The sequence below is a fragment of the Rhinatrema bivittatum genome, chromosome 5, assembly GCF_901001135.1.
Source record: "Rhinatrema bivittatum chromosome 5, aRhiBiv1.1, whole genome shotgun sequence".
NCBI classification, from domain to species: Eukaryota; Metazoa; Chordata; class Amphibia; order Gymnophiona; family Rhinatrematidae; genus Rhinatrema; species Rhinatrema bivittatum.
The window spans coordinates 94,185,350-94,211,545 of record NC_042619.1 but is presented as its reverse complement, the minus strand read 5'-3'; the positions used below and the strand labels follow the sequence as shown (position 1 = coordinate 94,211,545).

The 26,196-nt window shown below is 46.7% G+C and overlaps 1 protein-coding gene across 1 annotated transcript in view; it reads right to left on the bottom strand.

Annotated features, from left to right (window-relative positions):
- PAN3 (poly(A) specific ribonuclease subunit PAN3) overlaps positions 1–26,196 on the bottom strand; it is a 315,850-nt gene that overhangs the window by 173,067 nt on the left and 116,587 nt on the right. The window contains exons 7-8 of the mRNA XM_029602606.1: positions 10,672–10,776; positions 2,722–2,779 (exon numbers count right to left, since the gene is read on the bottom strand). Of these exons, the coding sequence (XP_029458466.1) occupies positions 2,722–2,779; positions 10,672–10,776 (163 nt within the window). The remainder of the gene's footprint in view (positions 1–2,721; positions 2,780–10,671; positions 10,777–26,196) is intronic.

Here is a 26,196-nt window from a genome sequence, read left to right as displayed (position 1 = left end):
AACTTACAGAAAGAGAGTCAGTGGTTAACCACAACAACAAATCAAATAACAAAAATGTGGAACCCAAAATATTTTAAATTATAGCCTAAGAAGATGTCAGCAAGCCTGACGTTATATATCTCTTAAAATAGACACTAACCGGTCTTTTCAATCATCCACCTTCATCATCCTTTAATACTTCAAAAAATTATTTTTATGATTTTTTCTTCTTGTTAATTAAAATAGTCCTCCATCCGTAGTAACAAAAATGACTCAGACTCTTAACAACCATATGGGCGATGTCAATATATGGTTGTTAAGAGTCTGAGTCTATACTCTTACCCAACACACATGGGATTTCTACCCATATAGATTTTATTGTGCATTTAGTCTCTTGAATGATCTTTATCCTGTTGGAATCTATGCCCCTCCCCCCCCCCCCCCCCCCCCCCCCCCCAGATACAAAGCACCACTCCCCCACCAAGTTGATCCTCCCTATTTGAGATATAATTTGTACCCTGATATAACACTGTCCCATTGATTACCCTCCTTCCACCAGGTCTCTGAGATGCCAATTATGTCTATCACCCTTCATTACTATACCCTAACTCTCCCATCTTACTTCTTAGACTTCTGGCATTGGCATACAGACATTTCAAAGTGTGTTTTTTTGTTTGTATTAACAACCTGCTTTTCAGTTGATAGCAATAATTTGGAATCCTTTAGCTCAAGTGATTCTTTACTTATAGGCACATGGACTACATTTTGGATGTCCTAACTCCCTGTTTCATTAGTATCCTTTGAAGATACCTTCCTCCGAACCATGCACTGCTGAGTGACCGTCTGCTTTCCCCTTTGTTGTAGTTTAAAAGCTGCTCTACCTCCTTTTTAGAAGTTAGTGCCAGCAGCCTGGTTCCATTCTGATTATCTATATTATTTAATATATATCTTCTCCCCCTATGTCATATCTTATCCTCCCTCAATTTACAATTCAAAATCTATGCAGATGATATTCAATTTCTTGTCCCTTATAAAACATCTTGGTCTGATACTCTATCTTTGGTCACACTTTACCTATCCACTATTAACTCCTGGTTATCTCACAACCGTCTAAAATTGAACCCATCAAAAACTGAACTAGTTCATTTAACATCCATTACAGATTCTTCCATAGGTCCACCATCTCATTTAACAATTAATGGCCTAGCAATTCCAATAACACAACATGCCATAAATCTGGGAGTAGTCGTAAATACAGATCTATCCATGAAACAGAAGATTTCCTCCTTAGCAAAGAAATCATTTTACAAAATACAACTTCTACAACGTCTCCGTCCTCTTCTTTTCTATTGTGACTTCAGGACTGTTCTTCAATCTTTAATTTTCTCCGGCTTAGATTACTGCAATGCACTCTACTTAGGTTTATCTTACTCTTCAATTCATTTGCTACAATTAGTTCAAAACAGTGCAGCACATTTATTATCTGGTACCCCTCTTCGTAACCACATCACTCCCATTTTACAATCTCTTCACTGCCTACCTATAAAATATAGAATAAAATATAAAGTACTCTCAATCCCCAAAAGGTTATCCAGTTCCTTACAAAACTGAATCCCTCTTCCCTGCACCTCATCCATGTATTGAGACTCCAGAGTTCTGCTTGCCTCCTGGGACCTGCACGTGGAACAGGGAGCATTTCAGAGAATTTCACCCTGGAGGTTCTGGATTTCAGCTACCTAAAATCCTAAAGTTGGCTTCCAGAACCTCCCTCAAACATTTTCCTATGTTGTTGGTGCCCACATTTACCACAAAAGCCGGCTCCTCCCCAGCACTGTCTAAAATCCTATCTAGATGACATGTGAAGTCTGCCACCTTTGCACCACGCAGGCAAGTTACCAGGCGAGCCTCATGTCCACCATCCACCCAGCTTTCTACATTTCTAACAACCGAATTGCCAACTATGATGGACGACCTAATCTTTGTCTCCTGGCCAGTGGCCCTAGAAGACTCATCCTCGGTGCCAGCTGGATTTACTTGTACTGGACACATAGGCATAGAACACTCATGGCTAGGCCTGCAATGTTCTCAGCAACATCTTGGCACAGAAGCTACATTAAGAAACTTTATGATTTGTGCTGTGGCATTTTAAAACAATATGGATGTGTAAAGGATATCTTCTGCTAGTACTTCCAGCATCTCATGAAGCCACTGGCTTGCTTCTTGGACATGGTGAGGAAAAATAGATGCGAGACCAAAAAAAGAAGAAATTCTAACAAGATGATGCATTGGAGTACAAAAAAGTTCAAGGAAAGGACCACAGTGTTCAGCAATTATGTGCAGTGGCAGTGAAGAAAAAATTAAATAAGAGAAAATGCTGAAAAGTCTAATTAGGTTACTAGATCAAGGGAACCTCCCTGGAAGAAAAATTCAAACAGACAAGGAATGGACAGAGGCAAAAACCAGTCGCAGGGACAGAAACTGTAATCAGTGAAATCCCTATATGTACGCCCTCCAATTGCGTACACCTCCACCACACCTTCCAAATTAAACAAAACTGAAAAACTGCAGGTCTGGCAGAATGTAAGAAAGCATCACACATGACTAGTTGTCTTTTCTAGAAAGCTCAGAAAAAAAATCCTCTATGCTGGCACAAAATGGAATCATATGATCCTTGAGTAGTAGCTTGTTTATATGTGCTTGCCATTAGAAAATGACCCATTCCTTTTTATTCTAAATTCTTACCTGGGATATCTGCATGATCAATCTGCGCCATTGTTATTAAATGCCTGTTAATCAGCTCCTAAGAAAAATAAATATACAATCTTATAGACTACAAAAGTCATGAGGAGTGCTTTCACTAGTTAAATGTTTTATCAGCAAATATTAGAAAGGAAAATTAGTTCTTACCTGTTAAATTTTCGTTCCTGTAGTACCACGGATCAGTCCAGACTGTGGGTTGAGCCTCCTTTCCAGCAGGTGGAGACAGACTAAAACTTGAAGGATGCCGTATATCAGGACAGAGCCTATCCTCTAACCCTTCAGTATAACGTATGTCAAAGCAGAAAACGAGAAGACCAAAGTAGGATCAAGCAAGTAACCATAAAGCTCAAATGGAGCAACTGTAGAAAAATGTAAGGAACATGGCCTAACTATCCGTTCTTGCATATTCTTGGCATGAGAACAACCAAGGCTTCCGGTGTTTTTGCTCAGTATTTTTGTACAAAAATGAGATAGACTCTGCAGAACTGCAAGAAAAAAACCAGAGGACAGAAAAAGACAAACAGGGAAGGGCGTCTGGCGTCTAGACTGATCCGTGGTACTACAGGAACGAAAATTAACAGGTAAGAACTAATTTTCCTTTCCCTGTATGTACCCGGATCAGTCCAGACTGTGGGATGTACCAAAGCTTCCCTAAAATGGGTGGGATCAAGGCAGTCCCACTCGAAGCACTGGTAGCCCAAAAGAACCGAAGCAGAGCTTACACCTCTAGGCGATAGTGTCGAGCAAAAAAAAGATAAGGACGCCCAAGTATGAACTGTGCAAATCGTCCACGGAGAGAACAAAAGAATGTTCGCCCAAGAAGGAGCTCGAGAACGCAAAGAATGAGTCGGAAGACCCTCGGGGAACCGCCAGGCCATGACAATGAACAACCGAGAGATCACTTCCTGCAACTAGCGTGCTATAGTGGGCTCAGAAGCCGGCTTACTCCGACTGGACCCACTCCAGGGAACAGGAAGATGGACAGATTTTATTTATTTATTTATTTTTAATTTTTATATACCGAAGTTCTTGTAGGGACTACAAATCACTCCGGTTTACATAAAACGAAGAACTGCTCAACAGAGAGCGGAGCTTTACATGGAACCGTAGAACATATGGAACAGTATAACTGGTTGACAATTTAACATAATACTAAATAAAGTGATAATAGTTTAACTGGAAATAAATAAAGAAATATAATATTTTATATATAAGAAGTATAACTATTTAACGTAGCAATAAATATAAAAATAAGCAATGCCAAATAAATATATGAAATAAAGTGAATTTTTGAGCTCCAAGATAATTGTCCAGTTGCAGATTCTTAATAGTAGTATTTGATACAGTGTCCATAATTAAGGGATACCTAGTAATTAGGAAGTCTGTCCGTCACAGTAAGATTAAGCGTCTGGGAAAGCTTGTTGGAAGAGAAAAGTCTTCAGTCTTTTTTTGAATTCTTGATGACTGGGTTCTAGTCTAAGATCTGGGGGAAGCGTGTTCCACTGGTGTGGGCCTGCTGAGGATAGCGCTCGTTTGCTCAATGATGATTTTAATTGCGGAGCATGCAGTGTTCCTCTGTATGCGCTTCTGATTGGTCTGGAGGACGTGTGCGGTTGGAGTTGAAAGCTTAATGTGATGGGGGCTAGTTTGTTTGTCGCTTTGTGTATGATAGTGAGTACCTTATAGAGTATCCTTTGTTTAATGGGGAGCCAATGTAAGTTCCGAAGGATTGGGGTGATATGATCTTTTTTATTAGTGCTAGTTAGAATTCTAGCCGCTGAATTCTGAACCATCTGTAATGGTTTGATAGTGTTGGCGGGTATACCTAGAAGCAGGGAGTTGCTGTAGTCGAGCTTAGAAAGAATGATGGATTGCAGTACTAGCCTGAAGTCGGAGAAGTGAAGGAGGGGTTTAAGTTTTTTGAGGACTTGCAGTTTGTAAAAGCAGTCCTTTGTGGTATTGTTTACGAACTTTTTTAGGTTTAGATGATTATCAAGCCATGCTCCAAGGTCTCTGACGTCAGATGAGAATGAGTTGTTTGTGTTTGGTAGAGAGAGGCTGGAAGAGATTGTGTGTGGATCCTGGGAGACAATGAGCATTTCGGTTTTATTAGCATTCAATACTAAGTTGAGGCTTGAGAGTAGGTTTTTGATGGGCTGTAGGCATTCGTTCCAGTACGTGATGGTTTTTTGAAGGGATTCTGTGATCGGAAGGAGGATTTGTATGTCGTCTGCATAGAGGTAATGGGTAAGCTTAAGGTTTGAGAGTAGATGGCAGAGAGGGAGGAGGTAGATATTGAAGAGGGTGGGTGAAAGTGATGATCCTTGTGGGACTCCTTGTTCTGTCAGGATTGGATGCGATTCTTTGTTGTTTATCCTTACTTTGTAGAAGTACGATGCACGAAACCATTTGTAGAAGTACGATGCAGATGCACGAAACCATTGGGGACCAGGAAATAGAGCAAGAGAACTCATATAGAAGCGAGGTAACGAAGACCCGTATGGCATCAAGATAATGGAGACAGTCACCAGACGCAGGAGAAAAAGCGGGGAGCTCCAGCGACCGAAGGACAAAGAGGTTAGACGAAACTTCACAAAAAAAAAAGGAAGGACCCGTACGAGGGCTACCCTGAGGTCGGAAAATCGCAAAAAGGGATCCCGCCAGGACAGCGCTTGGATCTGACGAGCAGAGGAGATAAGACCAGAAGACAGTCTAAGTATAAGGGCCCGCAGGGTGACACGACGGAGAGGGTCGAACAGAGCCGTACAGAGGGGTCCGCACCACCGAGTGCGTTTACGACGGATAAGTGGGCGAGAAGGTGGATGTAGATGCCTGACGCCCCTGAAAGTCCAAGTTGCAAACGGGTTGCCGCTCAGGGACGACCTGCCACTCGACCCAGGAGAAAGCCGAGGGGGTAGACTGGTACGCGCCAAGAACGAAGGAAGGATCCTCAGAGAGACTGCCTCAGAGAAGAAAAGACTAAGGAGATTGGTGCGGAGCACGCCAAAAAACCCGACTTCGCACAAACAAACTCAAGCACATTCCAGATGCGCACGTACGCCACGGAGTCGACCGTTTCCAGGCCCGAAGGAAGGCGAAGACGGCCGACTCCGTAAAACCCTCACACCGGAGACATCGCCATACAAAAAGGCAGGGCGCTAGACAAGGCCCTGACTAAGGAGCTGAGGAAGATGGCATGGCCGCAGGGGTCCGACCGTCGCTAGGTTGAGAAAAACTATGAGCCAAGGCCTGAAACGGCCCCTCGGGCGGTACTAGAACCATGGGACACCGGTGGAGAACTATCCGTCTAAGAACTTTCCCGACCAGAGACCACGGGGGGGGGGGGGAGAAGTAGAAAAAGACGTTCCGCCGGCCGAGGGAGAGCCAAGGCAACTACGCCCACCGAGCAGTGGTCCCACCAGCGGAAGAACCAATCTACCATGGTACTGAGAAGAGTCGCCATGAGGCCCAGGTGGGAGGGGACCACCTGTCGATGAGAAAACCATGGTTGAGCCAAGAGTTCCCACTCCCCGGGATCTAGCAACTGACGACAGAGAAAGCAACCTGAACATTCCCCTAGCCCGCGGAGTGGGAGGCCGCCAGGCACTGTAGGTGTCGCTTTACCCAGGCGAAGAGAAGGCTGGTGTCCAGGGCCACCCACGGACTGCGAGCACCACCTGGGCGATGGAAGCAAGACCCATAGCGCCTTGCCGCGTATGAGAGGGAGAAACTCCAGAAGAGCTAGGAATATCGCCCAAGACTCCGTAATGTGCCAGCGAGACAGAGACGCTGGCCAGGTCCCCTGGGCATACTAGGAGAGGCCGACCACTCCTCAGCCCGAAAGACTAGCATCCGTGGGCACTATCGTCCACTGGGGAACTTGGAGAGGTAAGCCCGGTAGCAAAAGAAAAAGAAGGGGGAATCCACCCCTGCGAGACGGCGACGGTAGAGCCCAAGAACGGGAGAACTGTGTGAGACTGTTCTGCTAGTGGCTGCCAACGGGACAGCAAAGTTATCTAGAACAGTCGTATTGGAGCAAGGGCCCAAGGGACAAGGGAGAGGGTAGGAGCCGAGGAGCCCGAGATCTGCAGGCAGACACAAGCCGTCAAAGAAGGGAGCAAGGGCAGACTCTGAAAACCGGCTGAACAAATTGAGGGCCCGCACACAAGGCAAGAAGACCTTGCCCACCCAGGTACTCTAACTCCGGGAAGGGATGAAGATTGCTCTAAGAGAAATACAGTATCCACCCTAGGGACGCAAAGAAAGCTAGCCCGCGATACACTGACCGCCGACAAAGAACTTCCGCCTTGGCCCTGACGCGCCAGACGCCTAGATAAGAGTAGACGAGGAGTCCTGCCCGGCGGAGAACTGCAGCCATCAACACCTAGACATTGGTGAAGATGCAAGGTTCCGTCGCGCGATCAAAGGGAAGCATCCAGAACTCGAAGTCCCGGCGGAGGACGCGAACACAAAGAGACTATGGCAGCCACGATGAAACGGAAAATGGAATATGCCATTGAAAGAAACGAGTGGGCCGAGGAATGCCCCGGGGGGAAGACGGCACGAGTATGCTCACAGGATGTGCATGCGGAGAAGCGGGAACTGAGAGCCTGGGGACTCTTGTGAGGTCTAAGAGTGAACGAAGAAAACAGGATAGTGGCCTGCGGCACATACGTTGGCTGGGACCGGGGCCTCCGTGCCCAGACACAGGAGCTTGGCGGGGGTTAGCTCCATTGTATGTCGCAGGGACCGCCCACCAGGGGAAACAGAAAAAAGATCCCGTCAAACACGAGGAAGGCGGAGACTTGCCCGTGTCTGAGAACGTTGAGGACCCCCTGGTCCGACCGGAGCCAGACCCAGTCCGCGGAGAAGAGGGAGAGGCAACCGTCTCAGAAGGGGACAGAGGAACGAGGCAAAGATACTCCGGAGTATGTGCAGGCGTAAGGATTGAGCGCGTGGGCTAACCCTTGCGCAAGAGAAGGCACCCACAAGAATGCTGCGACAAAAAACTGCGATCACGAAAGACAAACCCCCCCTGAGGAGACACCGTGCCCGTGTGGGGTATACCGACACTGGCCCCGAAGCGTGGACTAGAGGGTATAAAGGACCAGGATGGTTACAGACGGGCCCACCGGGAGCTGATGGCCCCTACCGCCCCCTAAGGAATCCAAAGTCTCTCAAGGTCCTGGACAAGGAACAGCTTACCTCTGAATGGCAACGTACCCCACCGGGCGGAGGAGGCCGGACCGGCCGACCAGTGGCACAGCTACAGGACCCATGTGGCGGATATCTCCGAGGCAATCACCTCCGGCTGGAGGTGGCGAAGGGTCGAATGTGCAGCCTCTGGCCACGGGAGGTCCCGGGCGCAGAGGAATTTTGCCAATGACCCATGAGAGACCTGCGCACAGCAGGAACTGCAGCAAAAGGTGGAACACATCCCCGGCGCTAAAACATCAGAGTGCGCTTCAAAAGAACCTCGCGAACCATGGTCAGCAGGCATACCGGGGCCACTTGAAAAACCGGGAAAACCCTCCTGAAACGCGACCACAGAAGGAGTCCACGGAGTGATTATGGGTTGTTTTTTTTTTTAAACAATGCATGCCACCGAAAGGGGAGCTCGTTCAGGGCACGGCCCAACCGGGGAGCCTGCGAACACCGCAGGCGCAACTGTTTGGGCGGGGAAGGAAGGAGAAGGCGCTTGACAAAACCAAGATCCCGCCAGGACCGGGGCATATCCGTGGACAAGAGGCGGCACCAGGAAGATTAGCTAACGCACCCGGGTTGGCTATAGGATCCGGGAGTACCGGGATCCGTCGGGGGACAGGGAGGGGGCACCTCCGGGACCACCCCCGCCCCAAGGGACCCCGGGGGTCTCCAGCCGGCCAAACTAGCAACGGCACGGAGCGGGGAAATTTTGTTTACTGATTTAATTAATTTTTTTTTTTTTTTTTTGTAAAATTGATTTGTCCCCGGGGGGGGGAGGAGGGCAAGGGGGGGGGACCTTCCACCTCCTCCTGCATGCTCACTAAAGGGAATTTACGCAGGAGGAGGGGAAAAAATACAGAAAAAACGACCCCAAAAATCCCGGGTGGGGGAGGGGAAGGGGGAGGCGAGGGGGTGACAAAAAACCTTTCTGGGGGGCTCAAATCGGGGGGTAGCTGCAAATAAATCGGCCCCCCAGTCCCAGGGAGCCTCGAAAACGGAGCCGATAAAAAATCCAAAATGGCCGCCGTTCCCGGGCTGCCTGACCCGAGAACAGCCTGGCCAAGCTCTGGGGACGGGATTCCCGGGCTAAATTTGCCTTCCCTGCCGAGGAGGGACCTTCCCTCCTCGGCAGGGAGGCATAGAAGAAACCCCTACGGCAAAAACTCGATGGGAGCTGGCAGAAAAGAGGCAGGCTGCCTGCCCGTGGCAAAGATAGAGCCGCTCTGAGGAGAAAAAAGGCTGCAGAGAGAAAAATGATTGACAGCCTGCAGGACCGGAGAGAGCAGGAGGGAAACCTACTGCCTCCTGCCTGTCTGGCTGCCGGTTCAAGGCCTGCTATGACCAGAAAAATTAAAAAATGCTGGTCAACTGCTGCAAATAAGTTAGAGGTAGGTGAGTACCTGCAACTTATTGAAGTTTAAAACTTTTTTTTTTTTTTACTGAGCGCAGCAGCAGGTTCAAAAACCCTCTTGGCAGCCAGAGGGGGGAACGAGACCCCGAGAGCCTCGGTCCCCACACCTGGAAGCATACACGGACTCAGGCTATGCAGCGCAAAAGGGGCAAACCCCCCTGAGCCCGGCAAGAGCTGGAAGACGGAGCCGTCTCCCACACAGAAAAAAGAAAAATCAGTAAAAAGTAAAACAGTCACCTTTTCTTTTTTTTTTTTTTTTTTTTTAACAAGAGAGAACTAATAGAAGTACTTGCTTGAGCCTAAAAGAGAAGAAAAGGCTGACTAGCCTACAGCAGAGAACCGAAGGGGAGATGCTACACCTGCTGGAGACAGACGAATACTGAAGGGTTAGAGGACAGGCTCTGTCCTGATATAGGGCATCCTTCAAGTTTTAGTCTGTCTCCACCTGCTGGAAAGGAGGCTCAACCCACAGTCTGGACTGATCCGGGTACGTACAGGGAAACTATAGTAATGCTCAATAAAAGTATTGACAAAGCAAGAGACATGACCCATGTATCAGTTAAAAACTTTACATTTTCCACAGATCCATTAAAGCCATAAAAAAGTATCTCACTTAGGAATGTTTAGGCATATACAGGGATAGTAATTTTCAAACGAGTGTGTGCCTGCCCATATATGTGCATATGTGGGTGCGAGCACATATTTGAATTTTCTATTGTCTGTTCAAGTGTGTCAGCATTTTAAAAAATACACCCCAGCGCGCATATGTGCTCCTAATTTTAAGCACTTGCACGAGTATCTGCTGATCGCACATTTTCCTTAGAAAATAGCTTTTACACCTGCAAATGAGGTAATTTTAGAACATGTGCACATTCAGGAAATAACTAGTTTTACAAATTAGTCCTTCAGTTTGCCCAGTCAATCCCTAGGTCATCAAAACTGCCCTGGTTATTCAGCCTGCACTCCCCCTGGTTTACCCAAACCCTCCACCCAATCAGAAATTGGCTACAAAGAGAGTTATTGTGAGTTACACCTGATAAATATCAGAAGTACATGGGCGCAGGTAACAGCTGTATGTGCGCGGCTTGCGTTATTTATAAAATTGGAAATTTTGCGTGTAACTGCTGGCCCCGTCCCAGAATGCCTCTGTCCTGTCCCATCCCAACCTCCGCCCCCTCCCCCCCCCTTTTTTTTTTTTTAAAGTCCCATTTGTTTGGGTATGTGGAGGTTTATAAAATAGTTAGGACACGCGCATGTGCTAGATGCGTGAACATCTCTTATAATTCACTCTTAAGTGTTTTACTTCTTTACCTTACCTGCCTGAGTTCATCTGCCATGAAGAAAGAAGGTGCATTTGCTTTTGGCTGCATATAAGCAACGTGAGGTGCTGTTGGAGGATATATGTGATAGTTTGGGAATACCTATAAGGAAAGCAATATCCAACTTACTGAGTTTGACATATGAGAAAATATATTTTACTCAACATTCAATTTTCAAAACACTTTACTTGATTAAATATATTTAAGTGAATGGTCTTCAATGTTTGAGAAACATTGTTTAATAGTTACGGACTATATCTTAAGTTTCTTTTAATCAGTTTAAAACAATTTTTTTTAACTGCATAATAATGACTTTGAAATCCAAGGCTATTTTATTCACATCTGTTGTCTCTTGAGAAAAGGCAATACAACTCCTGAAACATACATGTCACAACAGAAATATACTGTAGCTGGAAGTCACTGTGGATATGCACGCCAGGTGCTGTTTAAATAACACATTTCATCAGTATTGCATGAACCTTGAAAATAAATATATTTTTTTAATATTAAATTTACTAGAGGTGCTGCAAATGCTACTAAAGTCTGTAAGTTGATCTTGCTTTTTCATTCATAATGGATACTTTGTGCAGAGTCAAGTGACTATTGCATAGATCTGATCGGGTACAGATCCTATCATATAGAACTTTGCGAATATATACTGTTTTTATCTTATCACCTCATCTTGGGCTCAGACATGGACCCATAAGGAGGGTAATTTTCAAAATAATTTCTGCTTTGAAAATCTACCCCTAAGCTATTAATGCTTTCAAGAACAATTTTATCTGATATCCCTGCTTTCAGTTAGATGAGTGGTGTATCCTTATTTCAGTTCAAGTCACAAACTTAAGGATTATTTTCGACTCTGCTCTTTCACTAAGATCACAGGTAAAAGCAGAGTTGAATGCTTTTTACAAACTTCATATTGTGCAGCAGTTGAAGCCCTTTGTGAATGCAGATGACTTTCACATCATGTTGCAGATATAGATTCTGTCAAGATTAAAGTACTGCAATTCCATCTCTCTTGATTTATCAGCCTCAACATTAAGCACTTTCTAGGAGAAGCAGAATGCAGCCACTCAGGTACTGATAGGTGCCAGATGCAGCAATCATGTGTCACCAATTTTCTTTGACCTGTGCTGGTTGCCTGTGCAGTGGCATATAAAATTCAAGATCCTAACTTTGATTCACAAAGCACTGCATTCAGTGGTCCCAGCTTGCTTAAGTGTACTGTTTAGGATTTATATACCACCATGCATCTAAGATCATCCAGGAGTGATCTAACGGCACTCCCATCCTTGCGAGTATTTTATCTTTCTGAAATTAGAGCTTGAACGTTTGCAGTCGCAGACCAACTCTTTGGAATGTGTTACCAGAAAGCAGAGTTGTTTACCTGTAACAGGTGTTCTCCTAGGACAGCAGGATGTTTGCCCTCACAGATGGGTGACATCATCAGATGGAGCCCAGCACGGAAAACTTTTGTCAAAGTTTCTAGAACTTTGAATGGCATACTGAGCACGCCCAGGATGCCACTATCCACGCGCCCACAGGGGTCCCTCTTCAGTCTCGTAACATAGAATTCACGAGCAAAAAAATAAAATAAAATGCATGAGAACCCAACTCCGTGGGGTGGCGGGTGGGTTACTAACATCCTGCTATCCTAGGAGAACACCTGTTACAGGTAAGCAACTCTGCTTTCTACTAGGAAAAGCAGGATGGTAGTCCTCACAGATGGGTGAATATCAAGCTACAGGCTGCTCCCAGTAAGGCTTATGACCAACAGGCACCAAACCAGGTGGCAACGGGCACAAAATAACTGCAGTGCTGCTGTTAACACAAGGAGATAGTGTGACCCCAATGGGCCCTAGGCAGGGAGAGTTGGGTTTTTAAGCCTCAAAAAGTTTAAGGAGGACAGATTGGCCGAAGTTACCGTCACGTTGCAGCTCTGCAGATTTCAGCAATGGGAACCACTTGCAAGTGGGCTACCAATGCCGCAATGGCTCTCACCGAGTAAGCCTTAACGCAGCCTCCAATCTGAAGGTCTGCCTGCGCATAGCAGAAGGAGATGCAATCTGCCAGCCAGATGGACAGAGTTTATTTGCCCACTGTAAAGGATATGAAGAGTCACTTGGACTGCCTGTGGCCTGCAGTGCGTTTGAGATAGATGGCCAAAGCCCTCTTACAGTCCAAACTGTGTAGAGCCCGTTTGCCCTGGTGAGAATGAGGTCTCAGGAAAAAGATGGGCAGAATAATAGACTGATTAAGATGAAAATCAGTCACCACCTTAGGCAGAAATTTAGGGTGAGTATGCAGGACCACCCTATCATGAAAGAACTTTGTGTAGGGCAGATGCGTCACCAATGCCTGAAGCTCACTAACTCTGCAAGCCAGTGTGACCGCCACAAGGAAGAGAACCTTCCAGGTTAGGTACCTCAGATTGCAAGCGCACAGTCTGCCCCGATCCTGCATGATCAGATCGGGGGAGGTCCCCAGATGGATGGGCTCTCTGACCGACAGGTCCTGCAGGATTGGAAAACAGATCTGCCTTGGCCAATACAGGCCATCAGGATCATGGTTCCCTTGTCTTGCTGGAGCTTCATAAGAGTCTTAATTACCAGCAGAAGTGGAGGATATGCATACAGAAGACCCTTGCTCCAGTAGCGGGCAAAGGCATCCGAGGCCGGCTTCCCATTGCTCCTGCACAGGGAGCAGAAGTGGCTGATTTTGCTGCTGCAAGGGGAAGTAAAGAGATCTACATCTGGGGTTCCCCACAAGTAGAAGATCCGGTCCGCTACTGATGGGACCAGCGACCACTCTTGTGGTTGGGTCGTCTGACTCAGGCAGTCCGCCACCACATTTCCCATCTCAGCCAGGGAAATTGTTCGCAAGAGCATGCCTTGGGATAGGGCCCAGGACCCTATCTGCACTGCCTCCTGACAAAGGAGGAAGAAGCCAGTGTCTCCATCTTTGTTGATGCTCCTTGTGACCTTGGGCAAGTCACTTTACCCTCCATTGCCTCAGGTACAAAACTTAGATTGTAAGCCCTCTGTGGATAGGGAAATACCTACAGTACCTGAATGTAAACCGATGTGATGTCTCAGATCAAATGTCGGTATATAAAAATAATAAATTAAAATAAAAATTAAAATAATATCGCAACCTGATTGTCCACTTGGATCAGGACAGCTTTGAGGGAGAAACGGTCCCAAAACGCCCAGAGAGCATAGCAGATCACTCAGAGCTCCAGGAAGTTGATCTGGCAGCGAGTTTCCTGTGCCATCCATTGACCCTGTGTACGGAGGCTGTCCACATGTATGCATCGATGGTGAGCACTATGTGGTATGGGGGAGCTTGAAACGGAAGTCCCCGCTCCAGACTGGAGAGATTTTCCCACCAAATAGGGAGGCCTGAAGAGGCTGCATGATGCAGACATGTGCATTGAGATCCTGGGTTGCCTGCAGCCACTGAGAGCACAGGGTCCTCTAAGCATGGCGCATACACAAGCAGGCAAATGGGGTAACATGGGGCAGAAATGCCTTGGTCTGAACCATGTCCAGTCTGGCTCTGATAAAGCCCAGATGTTGAGATGGCTGAGATGGGACTTTGGGTTTGTCTTCAACTATCCTGAGACTGCAGCATAAGGGCAGTTAGTGTCAGGGAGTGGAATGCCCCCTGCTGGGTGTTGCTTCTGATTAACCAATCATCTAGATAGGGGACCACTTGCACTCCCTGCCAGCACAAGTGTGCCCCCACAACTGCCAGGCACTTGGTGAAAACCCGTGGGTTTGAAGCGAGGCCGAAGGGCAACACATGATATTGGAAATGCTCCTTGCCCATTAGAAAGCGGAGATAATTCCTCTTGCTGGGGAAGATCTCGATATGGGAGTAGGCATCCTTTAGGTCAAGAGAGCAGAGCCGGTCTCTTTTTTGCAGGAGAGGGATCAGGGTGCCCAAAGAGAATATCTTGAACTTCTCTCTTTGAAGAAACTTGTTCAAGGCCCTCAGATAGAGAATAGGACACAGGCCCCCTGTTTTCTTTGGTACCACAAAGTACTAAAAGTGGAATCCCCGGCCCTGCTGGCGAGGGGTGGCTGTTTTGACTGCCCCGGCCATAAGTAGAATGAGAGCTCTGTCATAAGCACTTCCTGATGAGAGGACAGACCCCACGATGGACATGGGGAGAGTCCGTGGGGACATCCCTGAAGTTCATCCGGTAACCTACAGATCCGACATAATGCTGGGCCAGAGTCCACAAACAGACATAGCCAGGGGCAGAGGGTAAGAACATAAGAAATTGCCATGCTGCGTCAGACCAAGGGTCCATCAAGCCCAGCATCCTGTTTCCAACAGAGGCCAAACCAGGTCACAAGAACCTGGCAATTACCCAAACACCAAGAAGATCTCATACTACTAATGCAATTAATAGCAGTAGCTATTCCCTAAGTAAACTTGATTAATAGCAGTTAATGGACTTCTCCTCCAAAAACTTATCCAAACCTTTTTTGAACTCAGCTACACTAACTGCACTAAGCACATCCTCTGCCAACAAATTCCAGAGTTTAATTGTACATTGAGAGAAAAAGAATTTTCTCTGATTAGTCTTAAATGGCTACTTGCTAACTTCATGGAATGCCCCAGTCTTTCTATTATCCAAAAGTGTAAATAACCGATTCACATCTACTCGTTCAAGACCTCTCATGATCTTAAAGACCTCAATCATATCCCCCCTCAGCCGATTCTTTTCCAAGTTGAACAGGCCTAACCTCTTCAGCCTTTCCTCATAGGGGAGCTGTTCCATCCCCTTTATCATTTTGGTTGCCCTTCTCCATACCTCCTCCATCGCAACTATATCTTTTTTGATATGCGGCGACCAGAATTGTACACAGTATTCAAGGTGTGGTATCACCATGGAGCGATACAGAGGCATGATGACATTTTCCGTTCCATTCCTAATAATTCCTAACATTGTTTGCCTTTTTGACTGCTGCAGCACACTGAGCCGACGATTTTAAAGTATTATCCACTATGATGCCTAGATCTTTTTCCTGGGTGGTAGTTCCTAATATGGAACCTAACATCATGTAACTACAGCAAGGGTTATTTTTCCCTATATGCAACACCTTGCACTTGTCCACATTAAATTTCATCTGCCATTTGGATGCCCAATCTTCCATTCTTGCAAGATCCTCCTGTAATGTACCACAATCCGCTTGTGATTTAACTACTCTGAATAATTTTGTATCGTCAGCAAATTTGATAACCTCACTCATCGTATTCCTTTCCAGATCATTTATAAATATATATTGAAAAAGCACCTGTCCAAGTACAGCTCCCTGAGGAACTCCACTGTTTACCCTTTTCCTCTGAGAAAATTGACCATTTAATCCTACTCTGTTTCCTGTCTTTTAACCAGTTTGTAATCCACGAAAGGACATCGCCTCCTATCCCATGAGTTTTCAGTTTCCTTAGAAGCCTCTCATGAAGGACTTTGTCAAACGCCTTCTGAAAATCCAAATACACTACATCTACAGGTTCACCTTTATCCACATGTTTATTAACCCCTTCAAAAAAATGAATCAGATTTGTTAGGCAAGACTTCCCTTGGGTAAATCCATGTTGGCTGTGTTCCATTAAACCATGTCTTTCTATATGTTCTACAATTTTGATCTTTAGAATAGTTTCCACTATTTTTCTCGGGACTGAATTCAGGCTCACTGGTCTATAGTTACCTGGATCACCCCTGGAGCCCTTTTTAAATATTTGGGTTATATTGGCCACCCTCCAGTCTTCAGGTACAATGGATGATTTTAATGAGAGGTTACAAATTTTAACTAATAGATCAGAAATTTCATTTTTGAGTTCATTTAGTACCCTAGGATGCATACCATCCGGTCCAGGTGATTTGCTACTCTTTAGTTTGTCAATCTGGCCTACTACAACTTCCCAGTTCACAGTGATTTGGTTCAGTTCGTCTGACTCATCACCCTTGAAAACCATCTCCAGAACTGGTATCTCCGGAAGCAAAGAATTCATTTAGTCTTTCTGCAATGGCCTTATCTTCCCTAAGAGTCCCTTTAAACCTCGGTCATCTATTGGCCCAACCAACTCCCTCTGGTACATGCTCCCTTGCCCACAGTCAAAACCCATAGCAAGGCTTTGCTGGGGGGCTGATTGAGGCCTGGGGGTCTGCTGTTGACGTGAGCAACCCCGACAGCTGGCACGTGACATGCGTGTCCGTGAGGCAGGAGAGTAGTATTTTCTCTGGCGGTAAAAGGACTTCCTGGAGCCTAGTTGCGAGGATTTCCTGATCGAGGATGGTGGATCTGAGGTACTCGCTAAGAGGTGTTGCAGGGTCTCGTTGTGGTCTTAACTGGGCCATCGTGCCCTATCTCTGAAGAGATTCTCCCCTGTGCAGGGTAAATCTACCAGCTTCTCCTGGACCTCCAGTCGAAGGTCCAACACACAAATCCAGGTCATTCTGAAAGCACCAATGCCCGCTGCAGCCACCCTTGCCGCCATTTCAAAAAATGTCATAGGTGGACCGAACCTCATGTTGGCCCGCCTCCAGGCCTTGCTGCACTACTGCCATGAAAGTATCTTGCTGCTGCTGGGGCAGGTGCTCTGACAATTCCTGGACCTGTTTCCACAGGTTCCAGTGGTATTGGGCAATATATACAGTTGGAAGGAAGCAATATGGGCGATGAGCATAGTGCCCTGAAAGACCTTCCTACCTAGGGCATCTAAAGCCCTGTGTTCCTGACCTGGTGGAGCAGAGGCATGGGTGCGAGAGCACTTGGCCTTCTTGAGGACAGACTCCACCAGCACAGACTGGTGTGGGAGTTGGCACCTCTCAAAGTTCAAGGCTTGCTGCACCAGCTAAATGGCGTTTACCTTCCAATTGGCTGGAGGACTGGACACAGGGTGCTCCCAGATCCTAAGAAGAAGTTTCTTGAAGATTTCATGGACTGGGATAGCCAACTAACTCCTTTAGGGGATCAAAAAACGAAAGGGCCTCCAGCATTTTGTGCCGAGCGTCCTCTTCAGTGAGGAATTGGAACGGATGGCCTTGTCCATAGCCCAGACGAAGCCCGCAAAGGAAATATCCTCCAGGAAAGACAGATGCCTCTCATCTGGTGCAAACGGCTCGGAAAGGACATTTGAGTGCTCCGAGGAAGTCTCGGATGTGTCATCTTCTCAGGGATCATAAGGGGTCTCCTCCTCGCTAAGGTCCCTCAGGAACTGGCATGGAGGGTCCCTACGCAAGCCTCTCTGTTTTGGCATTGAGGGCACCATGGGCATTGGCCCTGAGAGTATCAACGGCACAGAGATCCCCAATGGTCCGGGAATGGGATCGGGGAACTCTGGTCATGGAACTAAGGGCCCCAGGGCATCGTCGGCCGCATGGATTCTTCCTGCTTGGAGGACCCGATAATGGGAATCGATCCAGAGGGGAGCATCGGTGGCCGCTGGAGAACCAATGGTCTCCCGGGCACTGGCTGCATTAGAAGTACATCCAGAAGGACATCTAGATGCTCTAGCAGGGGTGCCAAGAGAGACAGCGCAGGATCTGGCATCAGCATGGAGACCGGTGCCAACGGCAGCTCGATAAACCTCAGGGCTCGGAGCACCGCCTCCTGAACCCTGTGGTCCAACTCCTCCTGAAAGTCCACTACAGTTAAGAAGGATAGAGGAGGTGGAAGAGAAGGTGTCACCACAGCCTCCTCAGAGCTCTGAGGAGGCTCAGTGCCCAGCACTGCAACCAGTGGGGAATGCCTTGGACTTCCGGGTCTGATAGAGGATGGTGCCTCTTCCCCACGGGATCACTTCGGTGGCAGCATGGCAGCCACCAATGCCACACTGGTTCCGGAACTGTGCGCCAACGGTGACCAGAGATGATGCTTACGGGACTTCTCTTGGTGCTCGGCCCGGTCTTTCCTCAGAGCCAAGGAAAGTGAAGATCCTGATGTCCTTGAGTGTGGCTCCTCTTTCACAAGAGGGGCCCGCCGGAGGGGTAGAGAGGGACGGCATATCTAACGGCTCCCCTCGGCCTCTAATGCCGGAGTAGATGGATCAGACTTTCTGGCAAAAAGCTTTTCCATCTTATCTAGCTGGGCATGACGGCCTTTGGGGGTCATCTGGTCACACAGGGGGGGCATCAGCAAAAACTGGACGATGCCATGAAAAATAGCTGGCGAGCGGTCGATGGCCATCTCTGAGAGGTGACTCGCCGGGAATCAACTGCATGAAGGGAAAATTTTAACATTTACTACACGCCAGACGGCATTGACCGAAGAAGAGAGAGACCTGGCACTGAGAATGTCGAAAATGACCAGGAAAATACTTTGAAAAGTATGAGCTAGGAGCAGAGCTCCATTACCTCGAGGCAACTACTTCATGGAAAAAGAGAGGCTGAAGAGGGACCCCATGTGGACGCGCGGATAGTGGCATGCTGGGCATGCTCAGTGTGCCAGCCAAAGTTCTAGTTTTCCATACCGGGCTCCATCTGATGATGTCACCTATCTGTGAGGGCTACCATCCTGCTTGTCCTAGGAGAACAATAGAGACATGGACTGCTTGTTTACAAAGCAGGTAAAGGCTCTGTTGTTCAATCAGGCATTTGGGGCAGACTTATGAATTGTGTAATTACAATAAGGTGGCTGCTTATAAAGGACCAGAAGGAAAGAACTGCTAGTACTGCAAATAATGGAGCTAGCATAGAGTTCATTTTTTGAAATGTCTGTTAGTGGTTTTAATGTGATGTGTGCAAACCTTTACAGTTAAGTTTTTATTATGACTGTATTTCTGAACCCCACTTAGGGCAGGTAATAAATATTTTTAAATAAATAAAATTTTAATATACCCATAGCAACGAACGAACAAGTACTTTAATTTAAAGGATGAATATACTATCCCAGTTCACAAAATTAAATCACTGCATATACTCTGATTAATAGGTCAATCTATAGTAATTAAATATAGAAGAACACTTGAACCTTTTCAATGTGATCTTAAGATAATTTCTGGAAACTGAAAATAAAAAATTGGAAATGTTAGAAGAAATGTCCCCATTCAATACTGGAATGCAACCCATCAGGCTGTAAACTGCCAAGTTGATAAATCCACTTCTGTTCTGTTTGGAATAAACATTTTTCACGATCACCTACACACAAAGTGCCATCTTTCTTTATCTCCAGGTCAGCAGCAATTGCATTGAAAGAAAATTTCTGTTTGAGTAACAATTACATTTACAAGTTGGAGGGACCACCATGGGAGCAACCATGGTGCCATTATTAGCCAACTTATATATGGCTATATTTGAAAAAAAGCTCGATTGAACAATCTCCTTTTAAAAAAAAAGATTCTGATGTGGAAAAGATTTATCGACGACATTTTTATGTTGTGGGAAGGGACCACTGAGGATTTAAACCTTTTTCACAAATAGATCAATACTTGTAATGAGGCGTTACAATTCACCATCAGCTAAAGTTATACAAAAATCACCTTTTTGAATATAGTTATCAGTATCGATGAATCGTTTAGTTTTGCTACTTGTATTCATAAGAAGACGACTTATCAAAATAAGTTTTTGCATTTTTCAAGTGCTCCCCCTTTTTCATTATGATCAAACATACCTTATGCTCAATTTTTGCAAACTAAAAAGATTTGTTCCACAATTGGGAAATACAAGACACAAAGATGCTTTCAAAGAATTTTTTGGAGGAGTACACCCTTGTCAATCATACAGAAAGCATACAAGAGGGCGTTGCGTTATCCCAGAGATGAACTGCTCAGGATTCTGTAAGATGTGATGAACAGAAGGTTGTTTTCATGTGTGTTTTGCACAACCATCTCAGGTATAACTGCCTCATCTCATCCATTGCTGTCATATTTGTAAGAAACCACTGTCAGTCCGTTATTCGAAAGAAGATTTTTATTGGATGGAAATGGCCACAGCATAGGCTTTAGCATACAATTATTATATCACAAAACTATAACTAACATTCATTTGATTTATAAAACATCAGTTACTAAAATATTCTCAAACTCCAGGGGTGACCACACCCTCACCTGCTGAATTTCAATTTGTTAAAGATTCAATAGGTTCCTGCTACACCAATGTAGCGTTGTTGGGGGGCATAGGGCTGTCGAAGCCTTGCCCCTCATGTTATCCTGCATTCAATCCTGATTACCGACAAAGTTCTCAGCAGTGAGCTGACGCCCTGCTCCGTAAAAGAGCCGGTGTCACTCCTTAAGCACACAAACACAATTTTGGGTGATGCGCAGGCCAATCCCGGCCATCGAAGCTGAAGAAGATTTGACAGTCAACTCATCTCGCTGTCACTCACTGACGCAATGTAGGAGCAGGAATACCATGCTACTTGGTATTCTCTAGCCAGCCGGCTTTCAAGAATTGCACATGCTGTGCACACCGGGTCATAATCAACCCCCAACACAAGCCCACAGTAGTGACACCTCACTTGCCATGGGCACCCCACCAACCCAGCTGCGGCCATATCTTACAACCACTGATCTTGCCTAGAGCTTTAACAACTCTTAATGCTCTTGCTCAATATCTTACCTGAAATGCCTACTGCTCCGAAGACAGCACCATCCCTCCAGAATCCACAGGAGGATACTGCATATTGTCACCCACGCCATATCTTACAATCCACTGACGCCGAGTAGAGCTCTAACGACTTTTGAAGCTCTTGAGCAATATCTTACCTAAAATGTTAGTTGCTCCAGAGATAGCACCATCTGTCTAAACCCAACAGAGAATAACCTATATTGTCACCAGCCTATGTGATTGCCTCCATTCTGTAATGTGCTGAATATCGCCATGTGCCTATCGAGTACTTCATTCTGAAACCAATGGGGTTTATCACGGCATACAGCATATCCCACATAATAATCAAAATGGGAATATGGCCATCCTGAATCACCCCACTAAGCTCATTTCTATAGCATAGATGAATAGTGCTCAATTGCCTAGTGTTTGGTCAAGAGACCTTGCGGTAAGATATGTAAACTAAACTAAACAAAGTGGTTGAGAAGGTATGAAAGGCCCACACTAATGAGAATTGGAGGGTTTGTGGACTTTGAAGTAAGGAGATAACTATCATACAAGGAAGCACTGGACATGCCGTGAGGATTTCCGTCAACTCAGTAAGCTCATGGAGATTATGTGCCCCTCATATTCCATGGTAGCTTTTAGGTAACCTCTAGTGCAGACCTATATTGCGGACTAGAACAGAGGTATGCACAATTCACCCTTCCGTTCACCTGCCAAAAGAATGATTGACCACAAGATAGCACCATTGTTCTACCATCCCTCGATTTCTCCTAAATGTACACTAAGAACTGCCCTGTCTGGCACACAGGTCATTAGCTGTAGCACAAGCTCATGGAGGAAAGAAGAAATCTGGTGTGAAAAGCTACTACTGATAAGAGACCTATAACAATAACATCTGACCTCATACTGAATACCTGCCAATATGCAGTGATCTTTTTCTGCAACAGGATCAATACCGTAGGTGGTCAATTTGATTGGGAACTAGTGACAGGAATAAAATGCGATGAATAACCTACAGGCCAACTGACTGTGATTTTCATAACATTTCCATTGTAAGACTGGACATGTGTGCGTGCTGACTGGAAACTAAGGGACATCTGTGATCTTCTCAGGGATGAAATACATCAAGTGAACAGTTCCGGAATGCTTCCAATGATCTGCTAAAGGAAAGCGAGAATGACCTGCAGGAGTGTTGAAGGCGTAGCCCCCAAACTATCCAACCCAGAAGTCCAATATTCATTGGCCATTAGCTTTGGAAACCAAGACGATAAGCAATAATTGTTCAAAGACAAGCAGATGGTTTGTCCTGTCAAGACAGTTGCAGTGGAGTGGCATTTGCAGTCCTGTGAAGATTAATGGGACTGACATAGGAAACACAAAGCCACCAAATGAGTCAAGCACCTCAATAACTGCGTGAAATCTCAAAGCTGTATTAGACAACACAGCATTACTGTCAATTCATCCGCTTTATTGAAAGAGCAACCAAATGTGAGGCCAGAGTACCAAAGTACCAATCCTACCTGAAATTGCTCACCAGAATCCTAACAGAAGAAGAATGCAATTGAATTGCCAGCTGCTGATTGTAGCTCCTGAGGGGTAAAAGCTGACCGGTTAACTAGAAATGAATTCCATGATGTGGAAACAATGGCTTACCAGGACTACTGCTGGGGCAGTACAAACGAGCCAAGTACCACATCTGAGCAAGTCACACCGCGCCCCCACCGTCTGCGACCTAATGAATAATGGAGAAATTACTTACCTGATAATTTTGTTTTCCTTAGTGTAGACAGATGGACTCAGGACCAATGGGTATAGTGTGCTTCTGATAGCAGATGGAGACGGAGTCAGATTTCAATCTGATGTCAGCACTACATATACCCATGCAGGAAGCTCTGCTCTTCAGTATTCTCCTCGAAAAACAATAGTGGGTATATGTGTGTTTGAATAACTTGATTAACTTGAACTAGTTGATGTGAATTGTAGCTGGAGACCGCCACTGTCGTCAACCGAGAAACGCCGACACCCTGTAACTATGGGTGTCTTAACTAGGGGTAAGTCTGGCTTGCCCATGCTTGTCTTGTTCTCGGGGATTGTCACCCAAGGTTTCCGTATTTTGAGGCAGCCAAGGACAGGATTCTGAGTCCATCTGTCTACACTAAGGAAAACGAAATTATCAGGTAAGTAATTTCTCCATTTCCTAGCATGTAGCAAGTGGACTCAGGACCAATGGGATGTACAAAAGCTACTCCTGAACCAGGTGGGAGGCTGCCCGTGACCCACTTAGTATTGCCCTTGTGAATGCTGTGTCCTCCCTAGTCTGAACATCCAGGCGGTAGAACCTCGAGAAGGTGTGAATGGAGGACCACATCACCGCCCGACAGATCTCGGCGGGTGACAGCATCTTGGTTTCTGCCCAGGACACTGCCAGGGCCCTTGTGGAATGGGCCTTTGACTTGTAAGATGGAAGCTTGCCTGCCTCTACGTAGGCCGCCTTGATTACTTCTTTGATCCAGCGGCCTATGTTTGCCCGCGAGGCTGCTTCCCCTGGTTTCTTCCCGCTGTGAACAACAAATAGGTGGTCCGTCTTTCGTACGGATTCCGATCTTTCCATGTAGCGGACTAGTCGCCTGCCAATGTTAAGATGGCGTAGGCGGCGTGAGTCTTCCGAGTCCTTATGCTCATCTGGAGATGGCAGCGAGATGGTTTGGTTTAGATGGAAATGAAAAACCACCTTTGGAAGGAAGGAGGGGACAGTGCGTAGCTGTATGGATCCCGGTGTGAGACTGAGGAACGGTTCCTGACAGGATAGTGTTTGAAGTTCAGAGATGTGACGGGCTGAACATATTGCCACTAGGAATGCAGTCTTCAAGGTCAGGAGCCATAGGGAAAGACCACGTGTAGGTCTGAAGGAAGTTCCCGCTAGGAAGTCTAGTACTAGATTGAGATTCCATAGGGGTACCGGCCACTTTAGTGGTGGTCAGATTTGCTTGACTCCTCTCAGAAAGCAGGAGACGTCTGGATGGGAAGATAGACTGATGCCATCCACTTTGGCTCTGAAGCAGGTCAGCATGGCCAGTTGAACCTTGATGAAGTTGAGAGACAACCCCTTCTTCAGGCCATCCTGCAGGAATTCCAGGATCTTGGGAATTTTGATTGTCTGTGGAAGGATGTCGCGGTCTTCACACCAGGCTTCGAATATTCTCCATATTCGTATGTAAGTTAAAGATGTGGAAAACTTGCGTACTCGGAGCAAGGTGTCAATTACTGCCCTCGAGTATCCGCTCTTCTTCAGGCGAGTCCTCTCAATGGCCAGACCGTAAGAGAGAATAGAGTTGGGTCTTCTTGGAGGATCTGACTTTGCTGGAGCAGGTCCCTGTGTGGAGGTAGACACAGGGGGTTCCCCGCCAGAGGTCTTCGCATGTCTGCTTACCATGGCCTTCTTGGCCAGTCCGGGGCCACTTGAAGTACTAGTCCCCTATGATGTTCTATCTTGCAGATGATCCCGCTCAGTAGTGGCCATGGAGGAAAGGTGTACAGCAGGTCTTCCTGTGGCCAGGTTTGAACGAGGGCATCGATCCCCTGGGATTGAGCGTCTCGTCTGTGACTGAAGAAGTTGGGAACTTGGGCTTTGGACTGGGCTGCCAGAAGATCCATGGCTGGGTTCCCCAGCGGTCTATTATCAACTGGAAGGCTGTGGTTGACAGCCTCCATTCCCCTGGGTCTAGATTTTCTCTGCTGAGGTAATCCACAGTGACGTTGTCTTTTCCCACGATGTGGGCGGCCAAGATCCCTTGCAGGTTTGCTTCTGCCCACGTCATTAGGGGGTCTATTTCCAGGGGCACCTATTGGCTTCTGGTTCCCCCCTGGCGGTTGATGTAGGCCACTGTTGTGGCGTTGTCCAACATGACCGACAGCTTCTCCTCGGAGTCTGTGACTGAATCATAGGCAGGCTAGTCTGACTGCCTGGGCTTCCAGTCTGTTGATGTTCCATCCCGACACTTCCTTGTCCCATTGCCCCTGGGCCGTCAATTCCTGACAGTGGGCTCCCCACCCTCATAGGCTCGCATCTGTGATGAGCAAGACCCAGGTCGGTGGGGATAGCCTTACTCCCCTGCTCAGATGGTCTTCTTGTAGCCACCATAGGAGCTGGATCCTTACCTCCACCGGCAACTGGAGGCAGAAGGTGTAGTCCTGGGACATCGGGTTCCATCGTAACAGTAGTGGTCGCATGTGGGCCCTTGCCCATTGTACCACTTCTAGGGTTGATGTCATGAGTCCGAGGACTTGGAGGTAGTCCCATACCGTGGGGCGAGCACGGTTCAACAATTTTCTCAACTGGTCCATCAATTTCCTTCTCTCTGTAATGGGAAGGACGACCTTGTCCAGTTGGGTGTTGAACTGGACTCCCAGGTATTCCAGAGATTGGAAGGGCTGCAGACGATTGTGTTGACGACCCACCCAAGGTTCTGCAGTAGGTTCTTGACTCTGGAGTTTGCCTAATGACTTTCTTCTGGAGATTTTGCTCTGATCAGCCAATCGTCCAGGTATGGGTGTACGAGGATTCCTTCTTTCCTCAGTGTCGCTGCCACTACCACCATGATTTGGTGAATGTCCGAGGGGCAGTGGCTAGTCCAAAGAGTAGCGCTCGGAACTGGTAGTGGTGGTCCATGATCGCGAAGCGTAGAAAGCACTGGTGGTCGTGATGAACCAGGATGTGCAGATAGGCTTCTGACAGATCCAGGGAGGTCAGAAATTCTCTCGGCTGTACCGCCCTTATGACCGAGCAAAGGGTTTCCATGCAGAAGTGTGGTACCCTCAGGTAGCAATTGACAGTCTTGAGGTCCAGGATGGGCCGGCATGTTCCCTCTTTCTTGGGGATGATAAAATAGATGGAATAGTGCCCAGTATTTTGTTGGTGTACGGGCACTGGTGTTATAGCTTTTGGGGCGAGC